This window comes from Aedes aegypti, chromosome 3, assembly GCF_002204515.2.
Source record: "Aedes aegypti strain LVP_AGWG chromosome 3, AaegL5.0 Primary Assembly, whole genome shotgun sequence".
Taxonomy (NCBI): domain Eukaryota; kingdom Metazoa; phylum Arthropoda; class Insecta; order Diptera; family Culicidae; genus Aedes; species Aedes aegypti.
This window is the reverse complement of record NC_035109.1, coordinates 293,992,370-294,013,511: the sequence shown is the minus strand read 5'-3', so window position 1 is coordinate 294,013,511 and position 21,142 is coordinate 293,992,370. Positions and strand designations below refer to the sequence as shown.

The window sequence follows — 21,142 nt, the reverse complement described above, 5'->3', positions numbered from 1 at the left end:
AAAGTATTGCATTCAAAATAAACTATTATAAAAAAATCTCAGTCAGCGGAACGGTTTTTCCACAGATGCTGATAAATCTAAACACAAGACTAGTTATTTGTAATGTCTGCAACGTTTGCTGGCATAGAATTTCACTTAAAATGCCGTTTATGCTTCGGTGTGATGCAAACGCAAAAGCGTTTTGCTGAGATGATCATGTGAGAGCTTGAACGGCTTGCGCAAGATTAATGTAAATACTGAATGGAATAAAAAAAACTCAGCAATCGCAGAAAAAGAAGACCGTCTCCGCGAGTCTCGTCTCAGGCTACGACAACCATAAACGTCTGCTTGTCGACTTTGCCGAAAGCATACTTTTAAAAGTACATCGTTGAAAGGTTTACATATTTTTTTTTACAATCAAATTCAATCATTCTAACATGTATCAAAGCTCAAGATTATTCGCGCCGCCATCGAAAAGCACTGTACCGGAAACATTCTTAAAAAATCACAGAAATATCTAAATATTACTGCAAAGAATTTTGTCAAATTTATATAGTGACCACATCTACGCTTTTACAAAGCACGACATTCTCAAAGGGTTTCACAGAAACATTAAATTAATTTTAACCAGTGTCGGATCAAATTACCCCACTGTGAGGCAGAATGTCGAATGTATTAAACAAATAACAATACTAGATATACATTTTTTCTGAAACCTGAAAGCAACATTACCGATTTTATCAATAAAAATAAAAAATGCTTTTTGCGTAACGCGACACCATTTGCAGAACCCTGTTGGAAGATAAAAGTAACGCAGCGTCCATAAAACGAAATCAATGATTTCTGCAATTATTCAATATTTACTTCCAGTTTGAAGTCACACTCTGATTCTTATCAATACATAGAAGGATCTGCTAGAACAAACCCGGATTGTAAAAATCATAGCAGAGCAGATATAGGCGATTATAGACTTACTTACTTATTTGGCTTTACACCAATTACCTTGATAAAGCCTCGCCAACAATAATTCGCCAATTCACTCGGTTCATGGCCGCTTCTCTCCATCCTCGACTGTGACCCACGCTCTCCAGATCCTGGAGCACCTGGTCAATCCACCTAGCTCGCTGCGCCCCACGCCTTCTTGTTCCGACCGAATTCGTAGTGAACACCATCTTTACAGGGTTGTTGTCCGGCATTCTTGCATCATGCCCTGCCCAGCGTATCCTTCCAGCTTTAGCTACCTTCACGATACTGGGTTCGCCGTAGAGTTGAGCGAGCTCGTGGTTCATCCTTCGCCGACACACGCCGTTCTCCTGTACGCCGCCGAAGATCGTCCTTAGCACTCGGCGTTCGAAAACCCCAAGAGCTTGTAAGTCCTCCTCGAGCATAGTCCACGCCTCATGCCCATAGAGGACTACCGGTCTTATGAGCGTTTTGTACATCATACATTTGGTGCGGGGGTGAATCTTTCTTGATCGCAGTTTCTTCTGGAGCCCATAGTAGGCACGACTTCCGCTGATGATGCGCCTTCGTATTTCCCGACTAACATTGTTGTCAGCCGTCAACAAGGATCCGAGGTAGACGAACTCGTCCACCACCTCGAAGGTATCTCCGTCTATCGTAACACTGCTTCCTAGGCGGGTCCTGTCGCGCTCAGTTCCGCCAACCAGCATGCACTTTGTTTTCGACGCATTCACCATTAGCCCGACTCTTGTTGCTTCGCGTTTTAGGCGGGTCAACAAATCTGCCACCGTTTCAAATTTTCTCCCAATAATATCCATGTCGTCCGCGAAGCAAACAAATTGTCCGGATCTCGTGAAAATCGTGCCTCGGCTGTTAAGTCCGGCTCTCCGCATAACACCTTCAAGCGCAATATTGAACAACAGGCACGAAAGTCCATCGCCCTGTCGTAGTCCCCGCTGAGACTCGAACGAACTGGAGTGTTCGCCCGCGATCTTCACGCAGTTTTGCACACCGTCCATCGTTGCTCTGATCAATCTTGTGAGCTTCCCGGGAAACATGCTTGATAACTTCCCACAAACTCGTTTGCTATAGGTGATAGACGATGGAAGAGAATCTGGGATAGCACTTTGTAGGTGGCGTTTAGGATGGTGATTGCACGATAATTTTCACACTCCAGTTTGTCGCCCTTTATGTAGATAGTGCATATAACGCCTTGCTTCCACTCCTCCGGTAGTTGTTCCGTTTCCCAGATTCTGACTATCAGCCGATGCAGACAAGCGGCCAACCTGTCCGGGCCCATCTTGATGAGTTCGGCTCCGATACCATCCTTGCCAGCGGCCTCGTTGTTCTTGAGCTGTTGAATGGCATCCTTAACTTCCCCCATCGTGGGAGCTGGTTGGTTTCCGCTGTCCGCTGTGCTGACGTAGCTATCGCCTTCGTTGTCCTGACCTTCTGTGCCTGTGTTCTCTGCGCCATTCAGGTGTTCATCGTAGTGCTGCTTCCACCTTTCTATCACTTCGCGTCCTTCCGTCAAGATGCTCACATCCTTATCCCGGCACATCTCAGCTCGTGGCACGAAGCCTTTGTGGGATGTGTTGAGCTTCTGATAGAACTTCCGCGTTTTTCGAGAACGGTACAGCAACTCCATCTCTTGGCATTCCACCTCTTCCAGGCGGCGCTTTTTGTCCCGGAATAGGCGGGTTTGCTGTTTCCGCTTCAGTCTGTATTGTTCCACGTTTTGCCGCGTACCATGCTGCAGCATTGCAGCCCGCGCTGCATTCTTCTCCTCTAAAATCTCCGGGCACTCCTCGTCGAACCAATCGTTTCTTGAGCTTCGTTCCACATATCCGACAATGCTTTCGGCAGCGTCGTTAATGGCTGCTTTAACGGTCCTCCAGCAGTCCTCAAGAGGGGCCCTATCGAGCTTGCCCTCATCCATCAACGTTGCCTCAAGATGCTGCGCGTACGCATTGGCGACATCCGGTTGTTTCAGCCGCTCGAGATTGTACCGGGGCGGGCGTCAGTACCGTACATCATTGATGACTGATAGTTTTGGGCGCAGTTTCACCATCACCAGGTAGTGGTCGGAGTCAATGTTAGCGCCACGATAGGTTCTGACGTCGGTTATTTCGGAGAAGTGCCGTCCATCGATCAAAACGTGGTCGATTTGCGATTCTGTCTGCTGAGGTGATCTCCAGGTGTACCGATACGGGAGGCTGTGCTGGAAATAGGTGCCTCGAATGGCCATATTCTTGGAGGCGGCAAAATCTATCAGTCGTAGGCCGTTCTCGTTCGTCAGCCGGTGGGCGCTGAACTATCCAATCGTCGGCCTGATCTCCTCCTCCTGGCCAACCTGAGCGTTCAAATCTCCTATGATGATCTTGACGTCGTGGCTTGGGCAGTGGTCGTACTCGCGTTCGAGCTGCGCATAAAATGCGTCCTTGCCATCATCAGTGCTTCCGGAGTGTGTGCTATGCACGTTGATTATGCTGAAGTTAAAGAATCGGCCTTTGATTCTTAACTTGCACATTCGTTCATTGATCGGCCACCACCCGATCACGCGCCTTTGCATATCACCCATCACTATGAAAGTTGTTCCCAGCTCGCGTGTGTTGCCGCAGCTCTGGTATGATTACCTCTAAACGTTCGCACCAATGCTCCTGTCCAGCACACCTCCTGCAGCGCTACGATGTCGAAACCGCGGGTCTTCAGTACATCGGAGAGTATGCGAGTACTTCCAATGAAGTTGAGAGATTTGCAGTTCCACGTACCGAGTTTCCAATCGTTAGTCCTTTATCGTCGCTGTGGTCTTTGCCGATTGTTCCGGTCTGTATTCTCTCGTTGACATTCCTGTTCTGATGTGTTTTTAAGATTGGCTTGCAGGGCCTGACACCAACCCCCTAGATTTCCGGAGGACTATTCCCCCTAAATGTTCGGAGGGCCATAGTGCGCAGTTTAGCTTAGAGTCGGACGATGATCAGCCGCCTCTGACATGGGGAACAGACGCTGTTGTGAGCCGCTCCTAACATGGAGTACAGACGCTCCAGGTTTGCAAAGGCCAGAGAATATGATTATACTAGAGAAACGCGGAGAGGATTTTGACTTTGTTTATAAACAATATTTGCAATGACTATCAATAATTGAGGTCATTCAAACAATATCTTAGTGTGCGTATCATCCTATCAGTCGCCATGAAAAACCAAGCTTATCAATGACGTCACTTTCGTATCGCTTTTCACTAACACACATCCATCGTCTTTTTTGCGATACATCTCTTTGAGTCTCATTGAATTTGCTCGATTGGAACCACGTTTGACGATTCAATTGGAACCTTTGGTTTCAGATTCCGCGCTTCTCTATACATAAACAAATTCTCTGGCAAAGGCAAATGCAAAAGCAAACCCCCTTCCCTGTCAGCATACGACCAAAGTTCCCACCGGGAGTTGGTTACCCGATCTTCCCCTAGGTTACTCGTACCCCGGCCAGTACCACGAGGAGGCAGGGATAGGAGTTGCTGGGCAAGAGGCTAAGGACCGCACAAAGGGGTCTATTTTATTCCTGCAGGTACGCGAGGTACCAATGGTATGCCATGCCCAGCCTTTTACCGCGCTAGGCGATTATAGAGTGATGTTTAAAAAAGTGCATTTCAGCGATGGTGTCGCCAAAGACAAATTAAAGACCCCAAGTCCCTTGCAGTTGCCCAAAATTTTATGGCTCATAAGGTAATCTAGAATGCCGTTCAAAGTGTACTGCGATCTGTCAAACTTGGGTACCTTTTGCACTACCGAGGGACCAAATGCAGTACTAGAAGTGGTACCCAATCTGAGCCCGAGTGGGACGGACCTGGTGTCGCATTACGAAATGCAACTGCTTTTAGTTACCATATATACAGTGTTATGTTTCAAAATGAATGTCACAACATCAAGTACATTTAATATGCAAAATATAAAGGCTGTTGTGTGTCATATAGGCTGGAATGTGTCATATAGCGTTTAACGCCTAGATGTATGCAATGCCCTATAAATGTTCCGTAATTGATTCAATTTTGTTCGATGTGTACTCCACTATCAAAGTTACCCCAAAACGGAAACCGACTTTCGAACCGATTATATGAAAAATTATACATTCATCTAGAATAAATCTTTTGGCAATCTATCAACTGCAATCGATAGTAAGGATGCCAATATTCGATTTTTATAATCTCCTGATTCAGACATAGCGTGCACCATCCATGTCATAATCTTCACTTATGACATCATGTACCTTGTTTGGCAGAAAAAGTGCAACCCCATTCCTCGTTGCACATTGCGATACATTTACACACCGAAAAACACTATTTTCTCCCAAAAGGCAAAAACCTTCCAAGACCTTGGAATTAGAAAAACCCGAACTCATCCTTCCAACGCCTTGAATAGACGTCTTCCAAATTCCTTCGGCGACACTTGGCGCTTCCAAGCAAGCACACACCAGGTGACAACCGTTGGCAAAAACATTTCACACATTGTTGAACAAGAATAATGTCACCAAACGTGCTCGACCTAGCGTGGTACCTCTCGATGGTTTAACTCTTCGCCTTGCCAATCATGCTCAGTTAGAAGACCTTAGTTGCAGGGCTGGTGGAAAATCTCTTTTAAATTTCATGTAAACATCACAGAAAACAGTGTTTTGTACAACTTTGGTGAACAGTGACTAAAAATTGAGACGTGTTCGAACATTTCTTAAAACGGCATCGAAAACAGCAACCCTAAATCTACTATAGACGCATAATTTGATCCTTGAGACAAGTAAAAGTGTCATTTTTGTTACGCTGTGTAATGTATGCCCTAGAAAGTTGTAACCATTTCCTTTACAAAAAGATCCTCGACCGTTTGGATTTCGAATTCATAACCCTCATCATGGCATTGCTATACATTTACCGCTACGGCTAACTGGGCCCCATTTTCAGACATGAGGTATCAAAAGTTAGTATTTGCGTTACCAACCCTGTAGTCGTTGGCTCAAGCCAAACTCTCTCCGGCGTGACGATTCTAGCTGTAGTACCAGTACGGAGCGCATTCGCGCGCGCGCCAACTTACCCGAAGATCCCTCTGAAAATCGTCTCTCCGCTAATCACTTCCTAGTCCAATTTTCCACTTTGCACTCCCAAACGCGACGGAGGCGTTCTTGGCAGGGTAATGGAGGTTGCGATGATGAGACGATCGTACGCTCCGCGCCCTTAGAAGAAGTTCGTCGCTTCTTGCGGGCGTGGAAATTACTGCAGGATCGTTGATTTTCTTAATGTCGGTATAAAAACGTGACTCGCCGGGGAAAATGTCGTCAGTGTGCGATCGCGTCTTTTCCCGTGAACATCTACGAACATTCAAGAGCTGAAAAAGCAATAGTGTGGTGTGGAAATCTCAGTGTTCTGTTTTAAAATGAAGCCTTTTAACAACCCTTTCGCGACGGTGGCAATTGTTCTGATTAGTGTTCTGAACCGCGATCGTTTGGTAGTCGGCCTTCCCAGTTCGAAGCTGGGTTCCTCACCGGGATCGTCATCGTCCAGCGGGTCATCGGTGGACGGTTCGAAGGATTTGAAAACCGATGGAAGCAGCTTCTGGAGTCCGCAGCCGGAGTATTACCATGAGCGTGATCGTTACGGAAGCAGCCGGCCGGGGTCCTCCGATTTTGTGACCTCGTACGGTAGCGGTGGCAGTTACGAGAACAAATATGGCGGAGGTTCATCCCTGTCGTCATCGTCGTCGTTTTTCGGCAGCAAGGATCGATACAGTGAGGGATTTTTACCTTTTTAGTGAATGTTGATTTATGAGCTTTGTGATTAGTGGGACTGTGATAATTGGTGACCCGATTCGAAGGCATGTTGAGTAGACGTCAGTTTTGTACTGAGAAGCATGCATAGTTTATACTAAAGCGTCAACTCTACAGAAAATCATTTCAACCCTTTTTCGCAGAGGACCGATATTTGTTATCCCATATTCGCTTAGAAAATGGATAAAACTTCAAATTACTACAATTTTGGCAATTTCTGACGAATTTCTTTCGTTTCAGCTTCAATGGAATCGTATGGATGTCTATTTAGTTTTTCAAAGACCATAGATTTCTATAGAATTGTCCGCCATTCCAGAGTTAATTCGGTGGATCCTTGGGTCAGATCTGGTAAAAATGACTCCAATATCTTTTTTCGTCAATATTAATCCAACTTATTGGATCATCTGACTCAATTTCAACTTGTTTTTATTTTCGACTATGGGTGTTATGTCAGAACTATGGTAGACAATGGGATCACCTTTAACAATGGATTCATTAAATTTAGTTCTCACATGGCATCCACAGTCGAAACTTAAAAAAAAAGTTGAATTGGGGATAGATTTATACTAATTAGTTGGGTAACTGTTGACAATAAAAGAAGTTTGAATAACTCTTATCTGATCTGGCCTATTGGTTCTAAAAAAAGTCCGGCATTTACAGCAATTCTATTTATTAAAAAAATAGCTATCCATACGATACCACTTACAGCTTAAACGAAAAATATTCAAACGATATATTGCAGAAATAAAATTTTAACCATTTACTTGATGGATACGAGCAACATCTTCGAAAATAGTTATTTATGCAACAAGTTGCAAAACGATGTTTTTTTTCAGTAAGAGTCGTACCTTAATCCAAAGAGGTTTGCAACAAGTTCTTCTTCTTCTATCTGGCGTTACGTCCCCACTGGGACAGAGCCTGCTTCTCAGCTTAGTGTTCTTTATGAGCACTTCCACAGTTATTAACTGAGAGCTTACTATGCCAATGACCATTTTTGCATGCGTATATCGTGTGGCAGGTACGAAGATACTCTATGCACTGGGAAGTCGAGAAAATTTCCAACCCGAAAAGATCCTCGACCGGTGGGATTCGAACCCACGACCCTCAGCTTGGTCTTGCTGAATAGCTGCGCGTTTACCGCTACGGCTGCCATTATATTTGAATAATTTCATAAACATACTTGAACATAATCCAAGTGAACAAAGTGAACAATGCCAAATGCAAAATCGGAAACTTATTGACTAAGGCATTCAGTATGCCGTTAAGAAATAGTGTCTTTTTTGTTGGTGGGAAAATTAGGCCCTTAAGTTGATCATTCTCTTGATTAAAGTAGGCTGATATACAACGGAATTGCAAAAAAAGTTATTTTAAAACTTTCTGTGTATTGCAAACTATTCTGTATTGATTGGAGAATTTTTAAGTAACGAAAAAAAAAAACCATCGAGTACAAAAGTCGAGAAGGGTCGAAAATGTAATAGTAGCAAAATTGTATGATTGTAGGTCACCCTGATTTACAGTATCGGACAGAAAAAAAAGCTCACACAAAATGGTTAATCCTATTTTCATCTTTTATCAAACGATTCATTTTTGTTTTGTAACGAGCTAATAATTACATTTCTGTTCAAAAACTATTCCAATTTAAAAAAGAAAAATTACTGGAATTCGGCGGATAGGCCTAATTTTGTTGAAAAGGATATACTAAGACGTGCATGGCCTCTAATTAGATCAAAATTTTCAAGATAAAACTTTTTTTTTCAGCCGTCAGTTAACACAATTCTGTCAAATTTACAGGGTCGGTCACAATATTTTCCTGTTTTTTTTTAAAGGCGATTATCGATTTGGAAATTATGGTAGACTTTTTTTTCTGAGTTCATTTGTGCATTTTGTTTCGACCCGTACACTTGTACAAAGTAAGTCGAATCAATTCGTAGCAGCTGTCAAATCAACATTTGTTATCATAAGTTAAATCGCAAAAGATCACAGGTTAGTTCGGTAGAAAATTTATACACTCGCATTGTATGCTATTGTTCATCACATAGTATATGCACGTACATCGCCTCCACTTTTATACGTAGAAGGCCTTTTTGCGACATCTTATAAGTGAAATTTTGCACATACAACACATACACATTTTGGTTGTCTGGTCTGGTTGTTGGTTTACGACATATCGAATTTCATGAATCCAAGGAGATCTCTTTAGATTTTTTTCAAGGATTTATCCTATTCATTCAAAAATCTATTGTCCAAAGATTGTTTTCATGAGTGAACTTAATAGATTTCTATGGAAATCTTTCAGATTAATTTGAATGGACTCTTTGAAGAATCCATGGAATATTTTAGATATTTTAGGAGGAATCTTATTGAAGTAATCCTTGTGCAAATATCGAAGAGATTCTTCTATTAACTCTTGAAGGTAGCACTGGAGAAAATTTCAGAGAAGTTTGATCTAGAAATTGTAAATTAATCCCTATAAGAATTCATAGAAGAATTTCTTTGAAAAAAACATTGAAGTATTCTTGAAGAAATGCTTACCAGAATTTTCGAATGTCCAAAGGACTCCAAAGATAATCTTTTGAGAACTTCTTGGGCAAAGCCCTAGAGTAAATATTGATAATCCACTAGTTTAGTCGAGAATGTGTCTCTGATCTTGTTGAGAATCATCGAAAAATGCATCATCAATATTTGAGTATCTGACTAGCAAAACAACTCAGAAAATGTTTGAACTCTTAAAAATATGCTTTTTGGAATAATTTCAAAAATTCTCTAAAGAATAACAACGGTTCATTTAAAAAAGTTCATGAATATATTACTCTACAATCACTTCCAAAAATCATTTCGAACTTTCCTAAGGTTTTCGCTAAGAGAGAATGTTGCAGGAATACTACCAAAGATTTATCATGCACTATTCCAATAAATCATTTAAGGTGAAGATTAATCGAAGCCAAACCTCAAATTTTCAAGAGCACAAATCTGGAGAACCGAACACCCGTTTGAGCTGAAAACTTAATCGATTGGTCACCACCAGCGAGTGACCAATCGATTAAGTTTTCAGCTTAAAAGGATATTTGGTTCTCCAGATCCGTGCTCTTGAAAATTTGAGATTTGGCTTCGATTCATCTTCACCTTAAGGACCTATTACAATTTTCATATTTTTCTCTTAGATGTTCTTCAGTTATTTTTCGAGGTATTTTTTATTGAATTATTCCTATTTTCAGTTAATTATTTAATGAATAAATAATAACAATTTTCTTACATTCATCCCAAGATATCACTGGAAATATATCCATGAATTCTCATAAAAGTTTCTCCAGGCATCCAGGCTTCCTGGAATTTTGCTTGAAATTTTATAAACATTTTATATAGCACATACACTAACTACAAAGCATATACTCCACATTTTTTTTTCTGTGATTTCTGGAAGAATTTATCTAGATTTTCAACAATCTCGAAAGATATTTAAGTTACAAACTTAAAATCCTTTGAGAGAGATTCATAAAAATATAGTAAGCGATAAGAAATTTTTTCAAGGAAAGTCCTGTCGTCGTAAAATTTGAGCTTCTTAGTCGTCCCTTTTTTTGCGGGCGTTACTATAACCCAGAGGGTGCTTCTACTCCCAAACGTTAATGGGGCATCTCGTAAGAAAATTTTCACATATACTTCAATATTTGGAACATATACACGAGAACCAATATGCATTTGCACGATTGTGTTTCAATTGTAATTAAAACGAAGAGATCACCTGAGCTTCAACATTGTTTAGTTCAAAAAATTGGTCTGAGAATATACCACAACTTATATTAACAGATGGTATCGCGTAAAACAACTGCTCATAAATAAACCACGGAAAAAAAACATTGTAATGTATTGACATTCTTCTACACTGAAAATAATCCACACGTTCGATCCTAATTCTTTTCAACGTAGATCTGTCGTGTCGAATTGCAAGGTAAAATGACGTGTAAAACTTGTGATTCTGTGAAGGATTGACTTTGGTTCGATAGCAAAGTCTTTTACACATGATTTGAACGTGTTTGACAATGGCGATATCCATCACTAGTAGAGCTAGTTTGCCTATCATGACAAGGACTCACATTTGTCATCCAAGCGTGACATGTTTAATGACATGTTATTTTTGGAGAAACCGGGTGCCCGTAATGGGTGCCTGGAATCAGAAAATCAAGCAATCGCTAATAAATCCTACTGCAAAGTTTTCGATAATTTGTAAATTAACGTGTTTTACATTTGAATTTGGATTGCCGATAGCGACTGGTTTTACACCATCGTTTGATGTGTTTTACAATTAGTGAAAATTCACGTGTGAAACACATTGATCCAGCTTGTAGAATGTTTTCAGTGTAGTTTTTAATCTAATTTCATTCAATTCAGAAATAACGCAAATGCTGCTTTTAATACAAAGCTGATAAAAAAATAGTCACTTTTTCATACAAATATCAAAATACATAGCTCAAAATGAGAAATGTACCGTAATCCGGAGGCAAATTGATCAACTTTTTGCTGTGTTGTCCGTCTTAATTCAAATATTGTCAAATAAATTTCGACAAAACCAGTACTCCATTGATCTTTATCAGTTTATGTAATTGACTTTTCATGAAATAATATTTAAAATACCATAAAAATAGTTTTAATATTAAAAAAATAAAATGACACATTGCGGCGAAATTGATCACAATATAACAAAGCAGTTTTAAGAATAGGAAAAATCACTATCTACTAAATTCTGAATATGATGTCAAAATTCTTACAACTCGAGTATTTGATCATTTTATTGCAGAGCGGTTCCATTTGAATTCGAATGTTGGTTTACTTTTGTATTTTTTGATTTGGCTGAAATTTGGCATATGCTTTCTGTTGCCGCTGGGGGCACTGCCAAAGCTTCGTACTGTAATCGCTACTGTTTGACAACGACTGTCAACTCTTGACAGCGGTAAAAATGACAGTAAAAGAATAAAGCAGATCTTAGATGTAAAGAAAAAGAAATTCAGAAAACTTACAACTAGAGTGAATTGAATTAGCTAATCCTAAATGTTATCACTATTCTAGGTATTGTTACTATATCTACTTAAAACGAATTATATTTAAACTAAAATAATTAATAATGAGCTGTGAATTGAAACCTAATTGAAACTTTAATATTTACAGTCAATAACATGCAAAGTCCAATTGTGAGGTTAAAGTGATATAACTGTTGCGTCGGGGAGAACAATGTTGATTGTAATTGCGTAAAAGCACCGAAAGTGTATGAATTAAATACTATAATTATAACGGAATTGTAACTTATCAATAATAAATCTATTTGCAGTTTAAAGCTGCGCTAAACCACAAATTTCACCGTGCGTTTACATGCTGCTGACGACCCGGTGTCTAGTCGTAAACCAAGAGTTCCCCGCCAACACTTTCTTTATACCCAAAAATGCCTATTCGCATAATCGGTTCGCCATTTTTACTCTAGCGTTACTTTTGAGAAGGGCATAAGAAAAAAGCCTTAACAATTTTCAAAAAAGTAAAACTCAGAAACTATTTGTCTGATCGGTTTGGTGTCTTCCGTATACAAAGTTTTAGGTTATTGTTGGAACTACCTGCACTGAAAACATTCTACAAGCTGGATCAATGTGTTTCACACGTGAATTTTCACTAATTGTAAAACACATCAAACGATGGTGTAAAACCAGTCGCTATCGGCAATCCAAATTCAAATGTAAAACACGTTAATTTACAAATTATCGAAAACTTTGCAGTAGGATTTATTAGCGATTGCTTGATTTTCTGATTCCAGGCACCCATTACGGGCACCCGCACTGAAAATAATCTACACGTTCGATCCTACACTGAGGCAAAAATACTTAGGTTTTCCATTAATCAAGACTTATGAACCAGCCAAATGGTGGTTTCATTGCACGCTTAAACATTTCGAAAATGGGATCATAAGTTTCATAAGTGAGAGCTTTGAATAATTTAACAACAATTACTTGAAATATCTATCATAGCAATCGCTAGAAGAACTACTCCGCTTTCGATGTTAGCTACAAGTTGATCGAAAGTAGATCACATGTTATCAACACATGTCAATTTTTGAGCACGCCTGAAATAAAAGGCTAACAACATTATCGATTGATAATACGTTTTGAGTTAATACCATTGCGGTAATTACCGAATTTCATAGATTGACTTATGAAATTCATTACTAAAATTCTTCACCAAAATCATAAGTAAAACTTACAAATTTCAACAATAATCGTTGTGGCGCCAAATCATAATTATTCCTTAAGAAATTGTTAAGTTTTTTTGCCTCAGTGTAATTCTTTTCAACGTGGATCTGTCGTGTCGAATTGCAAGGTGAAATGACGTTTAAAACTTGTGATTCTGTGAAGGATTGACTTTGGTTCGATAGCAAAGTTTTTTACACATGATTTGAACGTGTTTTACAATGGCGATATCCATCACTAGTAGAACTAGTTTGCCTATCATGACAAGGACTCACATTTGCCGTCCACGCGTAACATGTTAATTGACGTGTTATTTTTGGAGAAACCGGGTGCACGTAAAGGGTGCCAGGAATCAGAAAATCAAGCAATCGCTAATAAATCCTACTGCAAAGTTTTCGATAATTTGTAAATTAACGTGTTTTTCATTTTAATTTCGATTGCCGATAGCGACTGGTTTTACACCATCGATCGATGTGTTTTACAATTAGTGAAAATTCACGTGTGAAACACATTGATCCAGCTTGTAGAATGTTTTCAGTGCGGTTTCTCCAAAAATAACATGTCATTAAACATGTCACGCTTGGATGACAAATGTGAGTCCTTGTCATGATAGGCAAACTAGTTCTACTAGTGATGGATATCGCCATTGTCAAACACGTTCAAATCATGTGTAAAAGACTTTGCTATCGAACCAAAGTCAATCCTTCACAGAATCACAAGTTTTACACGTCATTTTACCTTGCAATTCGACACGACAGATCTACGTTGAAAAGAATTAGGATCGAACGTGTGGATTATTTTCAGTGTGAGAGATTCTCTCAATTTTCTCATGAGAATTCAATCCCTGCTCCAGGGCGTTGATACACTGAAAATAATCTACACGTTCGATCCTAATTCTTTTCAACGTGGATCTGTCGTGTCGAATTGCAAGGTGAAATGACGTGTAAAACTTGTGATTCTGTGAAGGATTGACTTTGGTTCGATAGCAAAGTCCTTTACACATGATTTGAACGTGTTTTACAATGGCGATATCCATCACTAGTAGAACTAGTTTGCCTATCATGACAAGGACTGACATTTGCCATTCACGTGTAACATGTTAAATGACATGTTATTTTTGGAGAAACCGGGTGCCCGTAATGGGTACCTGGTATCAGAAAATCAAGCAATCGCTAATTGACTGTTAAACGAGAAACTTGCGACGATCGACGCGCCACCATAATTCATATAACGGTGGGAATTAGAACTAAGTTGGAGGTGATGTTTTCGCATTTTGGAGGTTAACATCACCTCCAAACACTAGCGATTTTGCGGTGAGATGTTGACGTTTGATCACGAATAAATCCTACTGAAAAGTTTTTGATAATTTGTAAATTCACGTGTTTTACACTTTAATTTCTATTGCCGATAGCGACTGGTTTTACACCATCGATCGATGTGTTTTACAATTAGTGAAAATTCACGTGTGAAACACATTGATCCAGCTTGTAGAATGTTTTCAGTGTACCACTAGGAATATTCTAATGATGTCCTATGGGGCGATAAGTGCACCTGATCCAAATGGGATATGGTAAAATTCAGGACGTTGATAGAATTTGAAATTTCAAACGTGAAACATAGTCAAATTCCTCCGGGCCGTTGATAGAAAATGAAAATTCTATTGATCTTAGTAGGATCAAATCATATTACTCCAGAGCGTTGATATAGCTTATAATTTTCAATTGATGGCCTAGATGGCATCCAAATGCACCTAATCTTAATGAGGTCGGGTTAATTTTTCTTCCAGACGTTGATACAGCTTGGAATTTCCAGTTGATGTCCTAAATGGCGTGAAGATGACCGGATCTACGTGTGACAAGGTAAAATTACTCCAGGGCGTTGATACATCTTGACAATTTCCATTGATGTCCTACAGGGTGTCAAGATGACACTGATTTACATGAAAAAGTCCAAATGACTCCAGAGCGTTGAGTTAGGAGAAGTAACTGCAAAAAATCCAGAAGAAATAATCAAAAGGATTTCTGGATGCATTAGGCAGCGTCCATTTATTACGTAACGCTAAAATTGGAAATTTTGGACCACCTCCCCCCCCCCCTCCGTAACGCTTTTTGTATGAAAAATTTCAAATTTTTGTATGAGCCGTAACGCATGAGCCTACTCCCCCCCTCCCCCTAGAGCGTTACGTAATTTGTGGATGCCGCCTTATTGGTGGAATTCTTGGAGCATTATATTGAAAAATGTACCTATATTATGTATAAGAACCCCTGTAAGAAATACATAAACTCAAATCTACAACCCTCTGAATGATGATCGTGATGAATATTGTCGCACCGCCACCAAACCGGATCGCGCCAGTGAGACTCGCGACGCGCATCAACTCGCGCGATTTTGAAATCAGTTTTTTAGTGTGGCGCTGCATTCTTACGATTTTTATGAACACAGCGCACTATTCACATATTAGCTGCGACGCACGGGGCCCGAGAAAACAATAATTATAAATAAATGTTGGTCTTGATTTCTACCGGATACATAATATCTGCGCGATTACTGCTAGCTGAGTGCCACTAGTGTGTATTATTAATAAAATACCGTAAAACAGGGTAACTTTGAACTTTTTTTTAAGAAGAACACTGAATATGTATACATTCTATATGGACGATTTTTATTTGTCTATTTAAAAAAAAAAGTACTGGTATCTCTACTTTTGGTTGCCAATTGCGGTTGAAAGATTGCATAACGATTCATTGTGAATGCACCTATAATTTTTCATATAATCGAAAGTCGATTATCAGTTTTAGGGTACTTCGATAATGGGTATGTAAACACATGGAAATCCATACTTCATTGCAGCTTGTACTTGACTGGAAAATGTTAATTGAGAACATGGATAAGATTCTATTATTCTATTAGTTTGTAGAAAAAATCACCTACAGAAGTGTTTACAGTGGAAACAAACACGAAATTACAAGTTTATAAACATTTGAATAAAATATTATTTTTGAATATATATCGATTCATACTCATGTTTCGGAAAATTTCAAAAACAAAATTCAATCATTTTTGGAATACAAATAACTATATTTCGAACAGAATCGAAAGACTTACGTGAAGTATATGGGGTGTTGCACACCTGTAGGCGTTTAACGTTGTATGGCAATTTATGAATTCAATTTCAAAAACAGTCGTAATTTGTGAAAATACTTTCCGTTAAATGTTTTGAGAATGAAATTCATGTTCTTCTATAACAAGGCTGTCAAGGAAAGGTGACGAAGTTATTTTAACTTCATCAAATAGTGATAGTAGAACAGATGGTTTGTAAGCATTTTAAAACTGTGAAAATCTCATAATTTTTTACTTTTCGAATATTTGAACGCTCTTGATTCCAACAAAAATAGCTATGACATGAAGTTTAATGTCAATACTCTTTACTTTTGCATTCGATTTGCTTAACAGATCAACTGAAGTTATGTTATTTCGTTTAGATTGTTGTGGGTCTCGCATACCCGCATTACTAAAGATACCCCGTTTTACGATACTAACAACACTCAAAAAGATCGTGTTTTATGGCACTTTTGTGCAGTAATCACATGAATATTGTTGTACCATATTCTGAGATGAAACATCAAAACAACTTTCAAAATACCCATGGAAACTACTCGAAACTCTAAAAGAGACTGCATGAATTATTGCTGGAGTAACTTCATCAGGAATCCCTGGTGAATTTATAAGTAAATTGGTGGAAAGGTTTATTTATAGATTTCGTAGAATAATACCTGGAAGAAATGATTCCTAAAGAAGCAATACTGAATGAAATCGCTGTAGTTAATTTTTTTACGAATCCTTGTACGATTTCCTGGAACTATTCGTAAACCAATTTATTCAACCGTAAAATAAACTATTGTGGATTTTTCATGAAAAAAACCTGTAGGTATACTTGGAAGATATTCAGTGTAACAACTGAAGTAATTGGTGGAGGAATTATGGGAAAAATCTGTGAAGGAAATGCTTGGGAAAATTTTGGAGTGCTCCCTGTGAAAATTACAAAAAGTATCAGCGTTTGACTGTTGTAGGATTTCTGGAAGAAATTCACCTAAATATCTTTTTGGTAAAGACCGCAAGAATTTCAGGACGATTTCCTAGGATAATTGCTGGTGAATATTGAGAGCGATCCTTTGGGAAGTCTCTGAACTAATTTCTGGAGGACCCCTGAAGCTTTTTCTCATGGAATCTGTGAAGGAAGTCCAGATGAAGCTATATATGGACCAGCCTCAAGAATTCACATCTCCTAAAAAGTGACTTTAGTGACCTTATTAAATAAAGAGACTGAAAAAATAATTTTAATAGAAATTGAATTGTGCAATATAAACTAAACTATACTACATGAAAGATTAAGTCCTCTTCTGCATGATGGATTAGATCACAAATAAGTTTGATAAATCATAGTTTAAATTTCCTGTTGACTTCAATAAAACCAATGTTTTAAACAGCTTTGGCGACAAGTAGCTCAAAATCGAGATGTTCTTGAATATTTCCGAGACCAGCATCAAATTCAGCAACCCCAAATTAACTAGAGAAACATAATGTGAGACACGTAAAAATGTCATTTTTGCTCCGTTGTGTAATAACTAATTGGCCAGACGACCAACCAAAATGTGATTTTCAGAAAAGTTGAATCTGTAAAAAATCATTTTGATATGGATTGTTAATATTTCCGTAGAACATTATGATGAAGAGTTGCAATTTTCATATGAATCTCAAAAATGATGTGCCTAGTCAAATTTCTTCCAAATCATTTCAAATTATGGGGAGATTTTTATCTTTATAAACGAGATCATTAGCCCTGGGCTACATAATTTCGGGACCAATGGCTTTGCACCCCTACAGGTTTTGAACATAATTGCTTGCGCTATTAGAACCATTCAGATGTGCGTGGAAGTGCTGATTCCGTCTTTCAATCCCCTCACGTTCGTTCAGACAAACCCATCTTTTCCCCTTGCATGTACAGAAGATCTTTTTCGAATGGAAAATATGTTTTAATTCACTTTCAGGTCCCTTCAGCACCGGTACAGGTGGATCGTATTATACCTCTGGTGGAGTATTCGATAGGAAGCCTTACGGTCAATCCCAACCAGTAGACTACCCTGTTTACGGGCACGAATATGATGCCCACTACGACTACAACCAACACCAAGGACAAGGACATGGTTTCAACCTCGGTCAGCACTTCGCTGGAAAGGTTGTGTACATCTATTTTTTTTTCAGGACAATCGATTTCTAACTTATAGTCACATTTCCAGGATTTCAAATCGGTCCTGCTTCCGTTGGCTGGTGCCGCCCTGCTCGGAATCGCTGCCGCTCTGGTGGCCAACCCGGTTCTGCTGCATCTGGGTGCCTTCGCTGCCGGAAAACGAAAGCGTCGCGACGTCAGTGGCAACAGTGCTCACAATCTGGCCTACCGGGGACATCTGCGAGAAGCCCGCCCATTGTCGGCTCCAAAAGTGTAGAAAACCCCATGCTCTTCAACGGAGGCAAACCTGCCGAACCGGAACCCCACCCTGCGCTGCCGTGTAAATGGATCTTCTTTTGTGTTTGCGTATGGAATTAAGCGAAGGCAATTGCATCAACCAAAGTGAAGTCATATTGCTTGAAACTAGCTCGTTTGGTTGAGTACGAGAAAAGAAAAAAATCACGAGGCGTTTAATGCTTCGGCTGTGGCAAATGATACCTCGTCTAGTGATAGGGAGCATACTCCGATATGCGCGATTTACACACGATATTGTGCTATTTTAGCTTTAATTGGTCCCCTTCTTAGGTAAGTTACGTAGCATTAGCTAGTTCAGTAATTGCAAGACAAATAAATTTGTAAGAAAATGTGCGAATTAGTCTTATTTTTACTTATTAGGGATTGCGCAGCAAATAAGACACTCAAGCAAATATCACAGGTCAAGAAACAAGTGTTCTAAATATGGCAATGATCAAATATAAATGTGCAAGTTTATTATAGTTTCAAGTAGTGTGTATATTTGTCTGAGCACCTGAATTGGTGTGGAATCCATGTCCTGCCCATTGCAACCCTCCACTTTGCCACTTATTATTAATGAATTGGGCTGGCTTTGCTTCACAACCCTGTTGAACTTCTTCTGGACGCTCATGTGCACTTCGTTGCTCTACGATGACTCGTTCTCCGCTGCTGCTGTTCGAGCTCTCCTGGTTGTTCAATTGGATGGCCGAGGTCGGTCCAGCGATTTCGGTTGGAGGATGACTTCCGGTTCACTGGCGCCCCGACGACCCAAAACTGGTTTGTGACGATCGATGCTACTCGGCCTAGTCCCCGACGGTGGAGCTAGCCTATTCTGGCTACGCGCTTCTTCATGCTTCGATACTGGCCGGTGGAGTGCCGAAGTCGGCCAGCGGTTCCGGTTGGAGGATTGCTTCCGGTTCACTGGCACTCCGACGACTCAAGCCGGTGAGACGCTACGTACTACTCAGAGTAGTCCCCGGCGGTGGAGCTATCCTACTCCGACGAAGATTTCCCAGGCGGCGGAAGATCTTCCGAACCGATGCTATCCGGGCAGATGCCGGTGGTGGAAAGCTTCCGGGTCACAGGCGCCCCGACGATCATTTGCTGGTGCAACAACGTGATCTACTCAACTAGTCCCCGGCGGTGGACTTAGCCTACTCCGTAGCTGGCCGGGCAGATGCCGAGGTCGGTCCTGCGATTCCGGTGGAGGGAAACTTCCGGTTCACAGGCGCCCCGACGACCATTTGCCGGTGCTATTTCGCGAATTAAGGCTGAGCTACAATGATGTGAGCGGCAACGCGGCGCGGCAAGATTTGACAGTTAACCCATACATTTTCTGTCAAAACCTGCCGCGCCGCGTTGCCGCTCACACCATTGTGGACCAGCCTTTACTCAGTTGGACCCCGGCGGTTGACTCCGCCTACTCCGACTCGACGTTCGTCGGCCAAGTGCTAGGGTCGGTTCTGCAATTCCGGTTGGAGGATGGCTTCCGGTTTTCAGGCGCCCCGACGACTATTAATCGATACTACGCTACGCCCGCTCTACTCGGTCTAGTCCCCGACGGAGGATCTAGCCTACTCCGATCGCGACCCGGAGCTCTCTGGTCTTCACGCCATCTCCTTAGCAGCAACGACATAATCGCCGTTAAGCAGGTAAGTAAGTAAGTAAGTAAGTAAGTAAGTAAGTAAGTAAGTAAGTAAGTAAGTAAGTAAGTAAGTAAGTAAGTAAGTAAGTAAGTAAGTAAGTAAGTAAGTAAGTAAGTAAGTAAGTAAGTAAGTAAGTAAGTAAGTAAGTAAGTAAGTAAGTAAGTAAGTAAGTAAGTAAGTAAGTAAGTAAGTAAGTAAGTAAGTAAGTAAGTAAGTAAGTAAGTAAGTAAGTAAGTAAGTAAGTAAGTAAGTAAGTAAGTAAGTAAGTAAGTAAGTAAGTAAGTAAGTAAGTAAGTAAGTAAGTAAGTAAGTAAGTAAGTAAGTAAGTAAGTAAGTAAGTAAGTAAGTAAGTAAGTAAGTAAGTAAGTAAGTAAGTAAGTAAGTAAGTAAGTAAGTAAGTAAGTAAGTAAGTAAGTAAGTAAGTAAGTAAGTAAGTAAGTAAGTAAGTAAGTAAGTAAGTAAGTAAGTAAGTAAGTAAGTAAGTAAGTAAGTAAGTAAATAAGTAAGTAAGTAAGTAAGTAAGTAAGTATTATTATTATTATTATCTTTATTAAGGAGATTTTCAGCCCTATGGCTGGTTCATCTCCGTTGCAGGCAAGTAAGTAAGTAAATGAGTAAGTAAGTAAATAAGTAAGAAAAATGAGTGATATAGACAAAAAACAGACTATCAGCTCATGGGCATCTGATATGATGAGTAAAAACTGAACAAAATTACGTTACATGATGTTAACATAAAACCAAATACCGTAATCCGGGGTAACATTGATCATTTTTTTGAATTTTTCTTAAATATTTGGTTCAAAAATGCAATAGTTGCAAATTATATATTTTTAAAACAAGTACTGCCACCCATAGCTCGTGACTACATACTTAATTTTATTTTTTGAAAGGTTTAAGCATGTTAAAAAAATGTTTTAAGTGATTTTTTTATTTAGCTGATATGGGGTAACATTGATCACCTATGTGAACAACGTTCGGTAATATTGAAAATGTCGTTACCTACT

General features: G+C 39.7%; 1 protein-coding gene across 1 annotated transcript; it reads left to right on the top strand.

The window, feature by feature from the left end:
• Positions 1-6,269: 6,269 nt before the first annotated feature.
• Positions 6,270-18,846, top strand: LOC5573841. The gene is made up of 3 exons (XM_001654816.2): positions 6,270-6,708; positions 18,020-18,207; positions 18,269-18,846. Exons 1-3 carry the CDS (start codon positions 6,357-6,359, stop codon positions 18,473-18,475), a joined length of 747 nt encoding a protein of 248 aa, XP_001654866.1. The 5' UTR covers positions 6,270-6,356; the 3' UTR covers positions 18,476-18,846.
• The last annotated feature ends 2,296 nt before the right edge of the window (positions 18,847-21,142 follow it).